Genomic DNA, 14,727 nt, shown 5'->3' on the forward strand with positions numbered 1-14,727 from the left:
CTCCTGGACCTGGGGCAGCCTGATGATGGTGGCAAATTCTGCAGCACAGGCATCTTGTTGGGCTTGGTCCTGGTCCAAGTTCATGTCGTCGGATGCCCGAGCATACAGAGCATCTGTGACCTACTGGATGCACCTGTGGGCTGACAATTACGATGGGCAGCTGGGCCTTGAGCCTGAGTGCTCCCCTCTGTCTGTCGTGCCTCGGCTGCGCCGACGAGGGGATTGGGTATTGGATCCCGGGCTGCTGCTGCATTCTACTTTAATCTCGCTAATGAGATTAAAATGAATGCAACTGAAGTGTGGTCAGGTTCTCGCCTTTTCTGATCGAGATCCTGATCATGTCATCCGGAGTGGGTCGGCGAGAATAGCAAATTGTTTAGCATCTGGTTGCAAATCCCATTTTGGGGCTTCCCTGCTATACTCCCAACAAAGTGAGATCAGTGCAAGGTTGCAACGCAGCCCAGAGAAATGCCCCCATTGTCAGTGAAGTATGAATCCATGAGTACTTTGATGTCAGGAAGTGCTTGACTAGTGTGTGAGACAGCTCTCCCAATTTTGGACTAACCCCCCCCCCATATTAAGGAGGACTTTGCGGTGTCGACAAGGCTGGGCTTGCTGTTGTTGTTGAGGCTGGATGGTCCACCAGTTTCATTTTTTAAATTAACTTTTTCTGTAGCAGTTTGATCCAACTGTGAGTGGCTTGATTGACCATTTGAGGGCTTTTACAAGTCAGCCATATTATTGTGGGTCTGGAGGTCACATGTAGGCCAGACCAGATAAGGACGGAAGATTTTCTCCCTAAAGGACGTGTGTGAACCTGATGGGTTTTGATAACAATGGTTTCATGCTCATTATTATCGAGCAAGCTTTTATTGTCTGTTTTATTCATTAAGTTCTGCAAACTGCCAGTGGGGGATAATTTGAATCCTTGTCCTCCGAGTATTAGCCTGGATTTCTAGACCAGTGATATTATCACTATGCCAACACTGACAGGGATGGCTGGAACAAGGGGATGTGGGATTTTGTGGCCTTTCCAATGCTGGGGGGGAGGCCTTTTTCTCCTTGCAAGGTTGGGTGTCTCCTTGTGGAGATTGGGGGGGCTCCCTCTCCTCTTCTCTTTGAACCCTTACGGTGAGTGCGGGGCCCTCTTCCTCTTGTGAGGATGGGGAGGGGAGGACCGTCCCCTTGTAGGGGTGGGTGCAGGCCCCCTTTCTTGGGGGAGGCCCTCCTCCAATCTACCTCTTTTTCCCTTCCACTCTCTACTTCTCTTTTTTTTTAGAACAGTACAGCACAGAACAGGCCCTCGGCCTCGATGTTGTGCCGAGCAATGATCACCTACTCAAAACTCACCTATCCAACCCTATACCCGAACACAACAACTCCCCCTTAACCTTACTTTTTTAGGACACTACGGGCAATTTAGCATGGCCAATCCACCTAACCCGCACGATCTTGGGCACTGTGGGAGGAAACCGGAGCACCTGGAGGAAACCCACGCACACACTGGGAGGACTGTGCAGACTCCGCACAGACAGGGACCCAGCCTGGGACCGAACCTGGGACCCTGGAGCTGTGAAGCATTGATGCTAACCACTATGCTACCGTGCTGCCCACTTTCTTTGTCCTTCGACATGCCATTCCGTTAATCTTGACTGAATGTTAACTTTGTTTTTATTTCCACCGATGCTGCCAGATCTGAATGTTTCCTGCAATTTCATTATTTGTTTTTTTTTTTGTGACCATCATTGGCGTACAGATTGGGCCACTGTCTGTACAGAGTCTACACGTTCTCCTTGTGTCTGTGTGGGTTTCCGCCGGGTGCTCCGGTTTCGTCGCGCAAGTCTCGAAAGACGTGCTTGTTAGGTAAATTGGACATTCTGAATTCTCCCTCAGTGTACCCGAACAGGCGCCAAAATATGGCGCCTAGGGGCTTTTCACAGTAACTTAATTGCAGCTTTAATGTATGCCTACTTGTGACAATAATAAAGGTTATTATTATTATTGTGTTTCTTTTTACACTGCTCCGGAGTTTCTCTTGCTTATCAGCATTTCTGACCAAGCATTGCAGCTGTACCTAAAAGGTGTTTAATTACAGCAAGAATGATGTTGGTTCTAGCTTTATATTTAAATGCATTCCTTTAATACTTTAACAACTGTTTTCTTTTAATTCCATTCTGCTTTCCAGAGGGACATGAAAGTGAAAGCTGCTTTGTTTACCGGAGATATTTTGAGTTTTACGTCCTTGAATCGAAGCTTACAGAATTTCATGGTAAAGTGTTGATGATAATCGATATGCCGAGTGAATCAGTTCCACTCATAATTTAAAACAGCACCGCGTATTTTTGAATACAGACCACTGTCTAATTTTGAAAGTTGTTTCCGATTTACATTCAGTTTTTTGAGGATAAAAACCATATTTTGTTAAATCTATACTTTGTCATTTTGAATTTATAGCCCAGAGGGTTATAAACAGGATAGTTAATCAAACAAATCTACGGAAGCATTGTTGACCATTTTCGTTTAAACCACACCCTGTACCAAAGATGTAGCAAGTTAAAATATCCAAGAGGGCAGTTTTAGATCTTGTATTGTAGAGTGAATCTAATTAATTAAGTATTGATTAAATCCTTCAAAAATTAAATTCATTTGCTGTTTTGTGTTTTTAGGATCTTTCCCGGATGCGCAGGCTTCCTTCAAGAGACTCATCGGATCCAAGAACTTTGATTTCCTGAACTCTAAGCGAGAGGAATTTCAGGAATATCTGCAGGTACACAAATTTAACTTGCTGATGCATTTGAACGCGCTTCATGTAAGACAATAAGATTAATGTCGCTGTTGGTGCAACTGAGAGTCCCATAGCAAAATGCATTGGAGTAACAGAATACCCAAACCCCATGTGTCCTACACACAAATCTCCAAGATGGTGTATATTTATCAATGTTTCTTCTATTCCTCTAATTATGTTGGCCTGCGCCTTGTGGCTCCTCTTGTTCAAGTGTCTGTATTTGTGGTGAATCCACATGGTAATTGTGACGGAGCACGTCTGGAGCTTGTATTGTCAATCTAGCTGAGAGCTTTATTGAGTTGGTAAATGTTAAGGAAAGTGTACCGATGTAGCTTTGAAATTGGGACCTTTTGGTATTGTGATTTCAATATGATCCCCAAGATGTAAGTTAACTCTGACACTCTGCGCAGTCCAGATGATGATCTTGTCCCTCTTGTCTCACTTAGCCAGAAATAGAAACCAGCACAGCCTTCACCTGGTTCAACAATGACCAAAGCTTACACCTTCATTTGGAAGGCAATTCCAAGTAGTCTTTAGATAATATAAAAAGTTGGCTGTCTTTTATCACTTGCACCCTCTGTCTTCTTGCTCCTACTGTTGTTGTTTACCTTTTGTGTAGCATTTAGTATTTAGCACTTTATTTTTTAAGAGGGTTCCCCCTCCCAACAGCCTTTTACCATAGATAAATAACTCAGTTGGCCCCATTTGATCTCAGTTTAATTCTCAGATGCTGGTTTCTGCTCCGTGGCTGTTCTGTTTGAATATTTTCCTTGTGTTTAGACGACTGAAACTGGACAAAGTACTGAAATTGAGATCTAATCTGAGTACTATATTGCTTCAGCTTGTCATCCCCTGACTTATTTAACATTGCAGTTCAGTAGCTTATTGAATATTGTGGGAAATTGATTTAAGTGGTGAGTTGACTAACTCTTCATGACCTATTTCAGCTTTACCTCAGTTTAGTTCTAGATTATTCAGATTATGTATACTGCCGACTTTATTTTTTGCTGTACAGTTCCTTTACATTTGTTGGTGTTAAATTTAATCTGCCACTGTTTGGAGCACTACTAGATTTAGGAGTCATTACTCCGCAGAAGAAGGCCATTTGTCCCAACAAGTCCATGTCAGCCGTCTGTAGAACAGTCTGCTCAGTCCCGTTCTCCTACTCTATCCCTATAGCCCTGCAAGTGCCTATACAATTTCTTTTAGGCATTATTGTGCATCTTCACTTCCATACCCCCTTGTAGATAGTGACTCTGAGCTTCCAAATGAAACAACAGAAAGGGAACTGGCTTTCTATTGAATCTGGTGGAGGGTGAAGTATGTGTACAGTCTGTGTGCACGTCTCTGTTTACCTGTGCAGTGTGTTGACTGTGACTTTGTCTAACTTGGTGCCAAAATGTGAGCTGCTGAGTAAGGAGGGAGGGATCTAATGAGATGAGTGGACATCACAAAAGCACAGGGGCAACTGTGAAACTGCATGAAGTGCTCGGGTGCGTGGGACATCCACGAGTATGCCTGCTGACAGCGAGAAAATCAGATGGCTAGCAACTGATGTTCAGACAGTGCAGTTTGCAAGCACCATGTTGAGTTACAACAGTGTAACTTTTACTGCAAAAAGAGATACGCTGTTGAAGCTTTCCATCTTGCACTCACCAGGACAGATTTACAAGAAAACCAAATTTCAAAGGGAACAACAATTTATGCTGCATGAGAAGAGGGTGTGGATTGGTTGACAAGTGGACTCTGGTAGAGGTATTGCCATGGTGAATGTGCCAAGGAACGGGTAACTGCTAAGGTTTTGTTTAAATTCACACCATGCAGATCAATTCTGCTTGGTCAAGGCATTGTCATTGGCAATGAATCAGGGAATGGCTTTTCTCTAAACTTTTCCCTAGATTACCTCCGTGCCATGGTGGAGAGGGTTGAATGTTCTGTTTATCCCGAGAGCAATGCCGTTGCGAGTCTTTAACTCCTTGCAGGGTCACCAATGACATCGGAAATGTTGGAGTGGAGGAAACAGACAAAGCACAATCCCAAAGAAGTCCATAATGGCGGTCAGGTGGAAGAAACTCGTATGTTATCAACAGCTGCGATGGCGGATTAAGGCTGAAGCAGTAGGGAGATCCCCAGTCGTTGAGGTTTTATTGCCACTGGAACTGAACCTACCCCCTGTCGAGGACTGCGTGTCTGCTGATATGCAACAGCATACCACGTGAAAAGATATCCTGCACGAGGAGTCAGGGACAGGGCCATGAGATCTGGAAGTCCCTCACTTCAGACCAGTACATAGATGGAGTTTGATTCCGTCTCGCTCTTTGAATAGGAACAGAACAGAACATTTTGGCAGCTTCCTTTACGACTGGAGCAGCCCTCTTCAGATCCATTCTGCTCACCCCCACATGGGAACAGGGGGTCGAAAAGGTTTCCTAAAAACAATCTCCATCTCCAACCAGTCTGAAAATCCATCCAGCAGCTCATCTACCGTAATCAGAAAATCAAAGTAATCTGAATTTTGGAACCTGGAACCTCATGATGATGAGCAAAACAGTCGTCCGGAACGGAGAATTCCCTGTTGCTCGTGAACTGGGTCATGCCAACATTGGCCTTTTGCAGCAGCAGCGACGTCAAAGAACAGGAGAATGATAATGATAGATATAGACATAGAACAGTACAGCACAGAACAGGCCCTTCGGCCCTCGATGTTGTGCCGAGCAATGATCACCCTACTCAAACCCACGTATCCACACCCTTAAGCCGTAACCCAACCTTACTTTTTAGGACACTACGGGCAATTTAGCATGGCCAATCCACCTAACCCGCACATCTTTGGACTGTGGGAGGAAACCGGAGCACCCGGAGGAAACCCTACGCACACACGGGGAGGACGTGCAGACTCCGCACAGACAGTGGACCCAGCCGGGAATCTAACCTGGGACCCTGGAGCTGTGAAGCATTTATGCTAACCGCCATGCTACCCGTGCTGCCCCAATGATGATAATGATAATGATGATAATGATAATTGCTTATTGTCAGCGAGTTGGCTTCAATGAAGTTACTGTGAAAAGCCCCTAGTCGCCACATTCCGGCGCCATGTCCGGGGAGGCTGGTACGGGAGCAGAAGGGCAGCTGAGGAACGGTGGTGGCGGTTACACCTTCTGGAGAGGAAAAACTAGGATCAGTCCAGGACACATGGGATTAGTTTTGCCATCAAAACAAACTCATCAACCAACTCCCAGCTCCCCGTCGGCATCAACAAGTGCTTCATTACCCTCTGTCTACAACTTGCCAAGAACCAGCAGGCAATGTCGCGAGTGCCTGTGCCCCAACTCTTGATACCAGTGATGAGTCCAAAGAAGGCTTCTACAGCACTCCGGGACACATAATCTAACATCCCTAAGATAAGATCATCCTCTTTTTGGGGATTTCAACGACAGGGTTGGACAGGGTTTTTCCTACTCACCAAATGGGCATAACACCCATTGATACTGATGTGCAATGACCAGTCTTACTGCAGCTCTAATTTCCTCCTCAGGTTTGGAAAAGTTAGGGTTAACCGGGTCTGAGTTGTTGGCCCATCAGCAGCTCCACTGGTGCCACCCCTGTTGTGACTATGTAATGGAGGCCATCCTAAAGACGTCGAGCCACATAGAATGGGCGTCCACAAGAATTAGAAATTTGGACCCCATGAAAGACCCAGCGACGTGCGTATGTTGTCTTACCCAGGGATTCCCTGGCAATTTCCAAGGGTGAAAGAGGCAGAAGGTGGGAAATTCTGGTGCTCTTGTCACTCTGGGCATCTTTTCATGACTCGCTCAATGCCCGTATCGATCCGTGGCTTCCAGACATAGCATTGTGTAAGCATCTTCATTTTTGAAGCACCTAAGTGACCACTGTGCAAGTCCTGCAGGATCCTTCCTGACCTGGCTGCAGGATGACCACACGTACTCCCCAGAGAAGGGTGCGGTCTATGACGCTCAGTGTCTGCTGCTTTTGGACAGCTCCCTATGTCCCCAAGCCTTTGTGAAAACTGTGAAAAACTGGCGTCAAGAGGCCACATATTCACAGCCCTGCAGGGGGCTAGCAGGGAGCCATCGTGAGGCTCGCAGCTCCAGCTGCAGATATTTTTTTTTTTTTTTTAAATTTAGATTAGCCAATTATTTTTTCCAATTAAGGGGCAATTTAGCGTGGCCAATCCACCTGCTCTGCACATTTTTGGGTTGTGGGGGCGAAACCCACGCAGACACTGGGAGAACGTGCAAACTCCACACGGACAGTGACCCAGAGCCGGGATCGAACCTGGGACCTCAGCGCCGTGAGGCGGTTGTGCTAACCACTAGGCCACCGTGCTGCCCTCCAGCTGCAGATATGGCACTCCATACTTCCAGATCAGAGGCCACGCATGCGCATGGCGGTGGCCTCCAGCAGCCGTGCCGTTCTCCATAGCGGGCTCAGACCGCGGAGCTAGACTGTGCAAATAGTGTCCCCGATCGGCTGCACGCCCAACCCGGACCGCCAGCTCAAAAGTACCCCAGTCCCGTATGAGGCTTCCCCCTGCCCTCCGATTGGCCCGTCCCGACCATGGCAGCTGTGGACTGAGTCCGCAGCTGCCACGCAAGTCTCCCGAATGGCAGGACCATGAGTGGTCCACGCCGTCAGGACTTCGGCTGATCGGGAGCAGAGAATAGCAGGGCACGCCTCTGGCTATGGCCGCAGAGAGGGGATATGCGGCGTGGTGTACTCTGAGTACGCCACTTTTCAGGTCCCGGAGAATGAGGAACCGGCGCCGGTCCCCATTCCATGCATGAAACTGAATTCTCCACCCCACCACCGGACGTGATTGTCGGTTTCGGGGTGTGGAAATCCAGCCTAGGTTTTAGGCTGTTGGTGGGGGCCCGTCATGCTGTAACATGTGGCAGAGCTTTGCCAATGTGGGATCTTTCGATATCCACCGCACGTATCTGTATGGTTTTTGCCGGCAGAGTGTCCATAAGTTTAATCCTGCCAATGGGGGAGACGGAGACTCACAGACAGTGAGATGACTGAGGGCATGGGATATCTGGAGCCCTGGACGATGTTGAAAAGTATATTCGACATCACCAGCAAAAGTGCCTTGAGTGAATCCGGTGTACCTTTGGTTGTTGCTTTGGAGGTGACCAGGCCATTCGGGCACTGCCTGGAATACTGCTGGAGTCCGGTGGAGGTCAAGCATTACTATGGACACTAATAGTTCATGGAACCTTGGAGTTCTTTTTCCATGTTTTCTCGGGGCAGTGCTAGTTCAATAGCCATTTTAAAATCCATTGTAGACTCTAACACCAGCTTCCTCTGTGGCCATATTGTTGATTCCGCAGACTAGCTGATCCCTCAGCATCTCGGATAGGGATGCCCAAATCTCTCGATGCTCAGCAAGCCATTGGAGTCAAGTTAAGAAATTTGTTAATGACTCCTACAGAGTTCGTACAGCAGTGTTTAACCCGTGACTATTGCATAATTACTGATGGTTTTGAGTCGTAGTGGTCTATCATTCATCAAATTATTTTGAATACAGAGAAGCCCGCTACGTGAGGCTCTTTTAATTCCGAAGGTTGGGGCCCCGCTAGCTGTCAGGAGGATTACCCTGTCCTGGTCCTCTCCCAAGATGCCATTGACCTTAAAAAAAAAAAAAAAAAAAAAAAAAAAATCCGCTCTGCGTACTGAGCTCAATCAGGCCTGTGTCAAACGTCTTCAGTTTCCTGAAATTTTAAAAGTTAGTTCCACACGTTGCTGTGTGCCAATCTCCAGAGCGATTTGGGACATCCAGAATTAGAGTTTGGATTTTCCTCTTTACCTCATTGCCAGTATTAAGACCCAAGAAGCCAGCGGTAAAAAGAAGGTAGATTTTAATCAAGGCCAATTAAGGGCTGCATGGCAGCCAACTATATCCCTCTGAACCCAAGCCGGGTGGGCCTCTGCCCACTGGCGGGAAGGCTTGTATTCCACTAGTTCCACAGGCAGATCAATCACGGTATCCCTTTGGGGGTTATACGGTTGAAAATCTTGTGATAACTCTGCGGCCTGAGAAACAGTAGTTTTGTTTATTGTTACTAAACAAGTAACGCTCACATCATGGACCTCATTTTGCTTCTTAGACAACCATTTTACATTGCCACTTGTGTCATCATCTTCAGGCAGCATAATAAAGCTACGTTACAGCAGAAAGGATGCCTGTTACAGTATTGTATTCCATTCTCTCGATGGCTGTGCCTGAGCTTATGAAAGTTATAAAAGCCCAAGCATCCGACCTGAATGTTCAGCCAGAAAGATCCAAACCAACTTGTGGTTTCAGCATTACGCATCCTGGGAAGATAGCTGGCTACAACGATCTCCCATATCATCAACAAGGACACCCCTCTCTCTCTCTCTTCCATTTTAAGTGTTGCGATAATAATAAAGATTATTATTATTATGTGTTTTCAAATTATGTTGCCAAGGGGCTGATGAGAAATAGGACAGATCCTTTGGGAACACCAGTGGTAACGTTAACACTTTAAAAAAAAAAAAAAAAAAAAAAATTTTTTAGAGTACCCAATTCTTTTTTCCAATTAAAAGGCATTTTAGCGTGGCCAATTCTGTGCGTGGGTTTCCTCCGGGTGCTCCGGTTTCCTCCCACAGTCCAAAGACGTGCGGGTTAGGTGGATTGGCCATGCTAATTGCCCGTAGTGTCCTAATAAAAGTAAGGTTAAGGGGGGGGGGTGGGGGGGGGGTTTGTTGGGTTAGGGTATAGGGTGGATACGTGGGTTTGATTTGGGTGATCATGGCTCGGCACAACATTGAGGGCCGAAGGGCCTGTTCTGTGCTGTACTGTTCTATGTTCTATGTTCTAATCCACCTACCCTGCACATCTTTGAGTTGTGAGGGTAAGGCCCACGCAGACACGAGGAGAATATGCAAACTCCACATGGACAGTGACCCAGGGCCGGGATCGAACCCGGGTCCTGGGTGCCGCAAGACAGCATGCTAACCACTGTGCTACCGTGCCGCTCACGTTACACTTTTAAAGGAAATGCAGTATTTGCTTGCAGCTGATTGGTCTCCAGTTATATTTGAATGTTTCGATGTAACAGTATTCTGGTAGTGTTAGGCTAGGTTTTCTGATGGGTGTACATTCAAAGGTAGACACTAACTTGTTTATATTAAGTGGGGTAGAATGACCCGTTCAGAAAATAGTCTGCAAAGTCATGAAGTTGATTTTATTTTTCTTGAACTTTATTAATAGAATTTGTTGAAACACCCTGAACTAAGTAACAGCCAACTTCTGGCCGATTTTCTATCCCCCGATGGCTGTGAATCACAGTTTCTTGAGAAAATTCTTCCAGATGTAAATTTGGGGTGAGTATATGGTCCTCTTCACCCTATGTTGCATGTTGCCCGGCAGTCCAGTAAGTTTGTTCTTTAATAAAAGGGTAATTTGCTGCTCTGAACAGCATGACTGTGAGCATTATGGGGGTAGACAAAGTTTTGAACTTTAAAAGGATATTCAGTTTGGAATCTTAGGCTTTTATATCTTTTTATATTCAGGTACATAAAGGCACTGATGAGGCTAGAACAAACACTTGTCAGAGACATGACTGTATTGATGTATAGAGGGTGTCAGTTCATAACATGGGCAGGACAAGCTGCCTCCTTATGTGAAGGCAGCACGATTTTGGTATTTCTTGTCTAGAGTTGAAAGTAATCTTTTATTGTTGGTTCAGCAATTCAAATAATGGCATGGAAAGTTCAGGCAGCGGTGCTAAAGTAATGTTGAGTTTTATGTAATCATTGGAAGGATTCCTTGGAGGTCAGCAGGCACAGGGCTGCTCTCAGGGCTCACGAGCAATTATTTAGCCTTGGTTATCACGGCCTTCCTTTTCTCTCCCCGATGGTGTCTGCAACCAGCACCTGTCTTATCCTGAGGATTGTTCAGTGGTGTCCATCACCCACCTCAGTTTTTGTTCGCCTATACATTAATGTCACTCCAGCCAGCGGTAGGCAGGAGAATCAAAACCATCCAATTGATTCAGGCTTCAAGGTGTGGAATCTATGGGGGTTTCCTCTTGTGACCACCTAGAATTTTATTGAGTTAAAATTGGGGTTTATCTGTGTGTGTCCTTGTGGGTTTGACCTTTTTGAGGAATATTATAATTTCCCTTGTCCAGCCAAATCCTAACATCAATGTGGAAGGAAACATGAATTGACAATTGAGGCTAGAAAAATAACATGAATTTGACAGTAATTCATTCATGGATATAACAAGTAGTGTAAAATTGTAGATAGACTTGTTTAAATAGCGTTTAAACTACAAATCACTGAGTAAATAAGAGTTCATCAAATGTGATATTGTGTTATCTGTTGTAGGGAAGATTATCAAGTCTGTCCCTGGAAAGCTGATAAAAGAGGTAAGTTGCAAATATATTTTATTTTAATTTTTAAAACATTAAAAAAAATCTTTATTGTCACAAGTTGTGCAAATAACAATAACCTTTATTAATGTCGCAAGTAGGTTTACATTAACACTGCAATGAAGTTATTGTGAAAAGCCCCTAGTCGCCACATTCTGGCGCCTGTTCGGGTACACGGAGGGAGAATTCAGAACGTCCAAATTACCTCACAAGTACGTCTTTCAAGACTTGTGGGAGGAAACCGGAGCACCCGGGGGAAACCCACGCAAACACGGGGAGAACGTGAAGACTCTGCACAGACAGTGACCCAAGCCAGGAATTGAACCTGGGACCTGGCGCTGTGAAGCAACAGTGCTAACCACTGTGCTCAAGTGCCACCCTATATAATTGAATTTATAATTGAATTTGCAGTAGTTCCCCGGCACATCAGCCAGGAGTCACCAGATACCCAGTTCCAATTTTCCAGCTATGATGAGCTGCTGGGGAATACAGGAGTTTATGCTAACTTACCCTTGGATTTTTTTCCATCTCCCTATTTATCCTATTTCTCTCACTCCTACCATCATCTGATTGTTACACACCCGTTATACTTTATTGATGAATACTACATCGTTCCTGAGAAAGAGTGCCCCGATATTGGACAAATCTCTTTGACAAAAATTGGAAGAAAAACTACTCGGGCTAACATCTTGCCCATCTACATGACTTCATGGGTCAGCTAATTCATTTATTATGCTAGAGGAGTCGAACTTGGCTTCATGCTTAAACAAGAAATTACGTGCGGTTGGTAGAAATGTGAAATGAGTGCTGGAAACACTCGTGTTGATGCTCTTTACAAAGGGCCCATTTTGAATTCCTTATTTATCTCAACAGATGCTGCTTAACCTGCTGAGTTTCCAGAATTTTGTTTTTCTTTTAGCTTTGTCTTTATTGACTCTGTTGGTGCCCGGTGGCCTCTTTGTGCATTGGTCTGACCCAATTCTGCCATTTGATGTTGCAAAGCTGTTCCAGCTACCATCAGCTAACTCGGCATTGGCCCCTGGTTGATTGTTATTCCTGCCAGTTCTTTTTATGTACATGCTTCTGTTGAAAGCCTGACTGCGCTAACATGGTTGAGAAACCTGTTTCGGATCAGTTTACTGAGCCTGACATCATGACAAAACCATGTAAGGCCATTGACCCAGAGCCTGTCAGCAGTCGTACCATTTTAACCAGTAACTCTTGCACATGGCCAGCCTAGGCTCCTTTAAGTCAATTCAAAGAACAAAGAGAAGTACCGCACAGGAACATGTCCTTAGGCCCTCCAAGCCTGTGCCGACCATGCTCCCCGTCTAAACTAAAATCTTCTACACTTCCTGGGTCCGTATTCCTCTATTCCCATCCTATTCATGTATTTGTCAAGATGCCCCTTAAATGTCACTATCGTCCCTGCTTCCACCATCTCGTCCGGCAGCGAGTTCCAGGCACCCACTACCCTCTGCGTAAAAAAAATAAAAACTTGCCTCGTACATCTCCTCTAAACCTTGCCCCTCGCACCTTAAAGCTACGCTCCATAGTAATTAACCCCTCTACCCTGGGAAAAAGCCTCTGACTATCCACTCTGTCTATGCCCTTCATAATTTTGTAGACCTCTTATCAGGTTGTCCCTCAACCTCCGTCGTTCCAGTGAGAACAAACCGAGTATTCAACCGCTCCTCATAGCTAATGCCCTCCATACCAGGCAACATCCTGGTAAATCTCTTCGGCACCCTAGAAGCCTCCACATCCTTCTGGTAGTGTGGTGACCAGAATTGAACACTATACTCCAAGTGTGGCCTAACTAAGGTTCTATACAGCTACAACATGACTTGCCAATTCTTATACTCAATGCCCCAGCCATGAAGGCAAGCATGCCGTATGCCTTCTTGACTACCTTCTCCACCTGTGTTGCCCCTTTCCGTGACCTGTGGACCCGTACACCTAGATCTCTCTGATTGTCAATACTCTTGAGGGTTCTACCATTCACTGTATATTCACTGTATATTCCCTGCCTGCATTAGACCTTCCAAAATGCATTATCTCACATTTGTCCGGATTAAACTCCATCTGCCATCTCTCTACCCAAGTCTCCAAACGATCTAAATCCTGCTGTATCCTCTGACAGTCCTCATTGCTATCTGCAATTCCACCAACCTTTGTGTCATCTGCAAACTTACTAATCAGACCAGTTACATCTTCTTCCAAATCATTTATATATACTATGAACAGCAAAGGTCCAAGCACTGATCTCTGCAGAACACCACTAGTCATAGCCCTCCAATCAGAAAAGCACCCTTCCATTGCTACTCTCTGCCTTCTATGACCTAGCCAGTTCTGTATCCATCTTGCCAGCTCACCCCTGATCCTGTGTGACTTCACCTTTTGTACCAGTCTGCCATGAGGGACCTTGACAAAGGCCTTACTGAAGTCCATGTAGACAACATCCACTGCCCTACCTGCATCAATCATCTTTGTGACCTCTTTGAAAAACTCTTATCAAGTAGTGAGACACGACCTCCCCTTCACAAAACCGTGCTGCCTCTCACTAATACGTCCATTTGCTTCCAAATGGGAGTTGATCCTGTCTCGAAGAATTCTCTCCAGTAATTTCCCTACCACTGACGTAAGGCTCACCAGCCTGTAGTTCCCTGGATTATCCTTGCTACCCTTCTTAAACAAATTCATTCAATTGATCAAATCTCAGTGATCAAAAAATAATGAACATTGAAATAAAATTAGGTATACAGAATTGTGGATTACATTAATCGTTTTGTTTTGTCCCAACCTGGGACAGTGATAAGTTACTGGGCAGTATTTTCACAGGCATTTGGGTAGGTGAACTACAAATTATTTTCTCTTCTCCTGGAAGCATGAGGTGCGGTTCCAAAGGTGCTGGATACCTTCTGGCATGTATGCATGACCATCCTTGATGCTTATTAGTGCACTTGGGCAGACAGGTTAGCTGTGGTGGTGCGTTGTAACCCACAGTCTGCAAAGCATGCTAGTTTTCAGCAAGAGATACGGGATAGTTATCAGGAGCAGGCACGGGCATTATTTTTCCCTCCTGCTCCCAAGAGAATGAAGACCAAGTTGCTGCCACACCAACTCCAAGTGACTTTCCCTGAAGACTGTTCAGTGAACCTGTGACTTTTGAGGGGCATCAATTCAGCATCGGTGTGTTTTTAAAAAAAGTGTTTTAACTACAAGTGACAGGATATGAAACATCCACTGTATTCACTTTCATTTAGCTGTTCTACTGCATTGTCCTAATTTTATGCCTGTACTTTTCTCTTATTTTCTACATTTCACACTTGCTGTATAATGTATGCAACCATTATTGTGCTGTTGTATAGAAAGGCCAACATTTGGAGTCATTCCTCGCGGCATTCATCAATTCTTGTGAGGCTCCCAAACCTAAACCAAGCAGACCGGAGCTGACCATTCTCAGTCCTACTTCAGAAAACAATAAAAAGGTATGTTTGAGAGAGTGTATTTGGCAGG

The 14,727-nt window shown here is 45.3% G+C and overlaps 1 protein-coding gene across 6 annotated transcripts in view; it reads left to right on the forward strand.

Moving 5' to 3' along the window:
* Positions 1-14,727, forward strand: part of snx14 (sorting nexin 14) — a 202,198-nt gene that overhangs the window by 129,162 nt on the left and 58,309 nt on the right. For all 6 annotated transcript variants that reach the window (XM_038802712.1, XM_038802722.1, XM_038802742.1 and 3 more), the window contains 5 exons: positions 2,186-2,269; positions 2,667-2,767; positions 10,044-10,156; positions 11,166-11,205; positions 14,580-14,699. In XM_038802712.1, the coding sequence (XP_038658640.1) occupies positions 2,186-2,269; positions 2,667-2,767; positions 10,044-10,156; positions 11,166-11,205; positions 14,580-14,699 (458 nt within the window). The remainder of the gene's footprint in view (positions 1-2,185; positions 2,270-2,666; positions 2,768-10,043; positions 10,157-11,165; positions 11,206-14,579; positions 14,700-14,727) is intronic.

This window comes from Scyliorhinus canicula, chromosome 1 (assembly GCF_902713615.1).
Source record: "Scyliorhinus canicula chromosome 1, sScyCan1.1, whole genome shotgun sequence".
Classification (NCBI taxonomy): domain Eukaryota; kingdom Metazoa; phylum Chordata; class Chondrichthyes; order Carcharhiniformes; family Scyliorhinidae; genus Scyliorhinus; species Scyliorhinus canicula.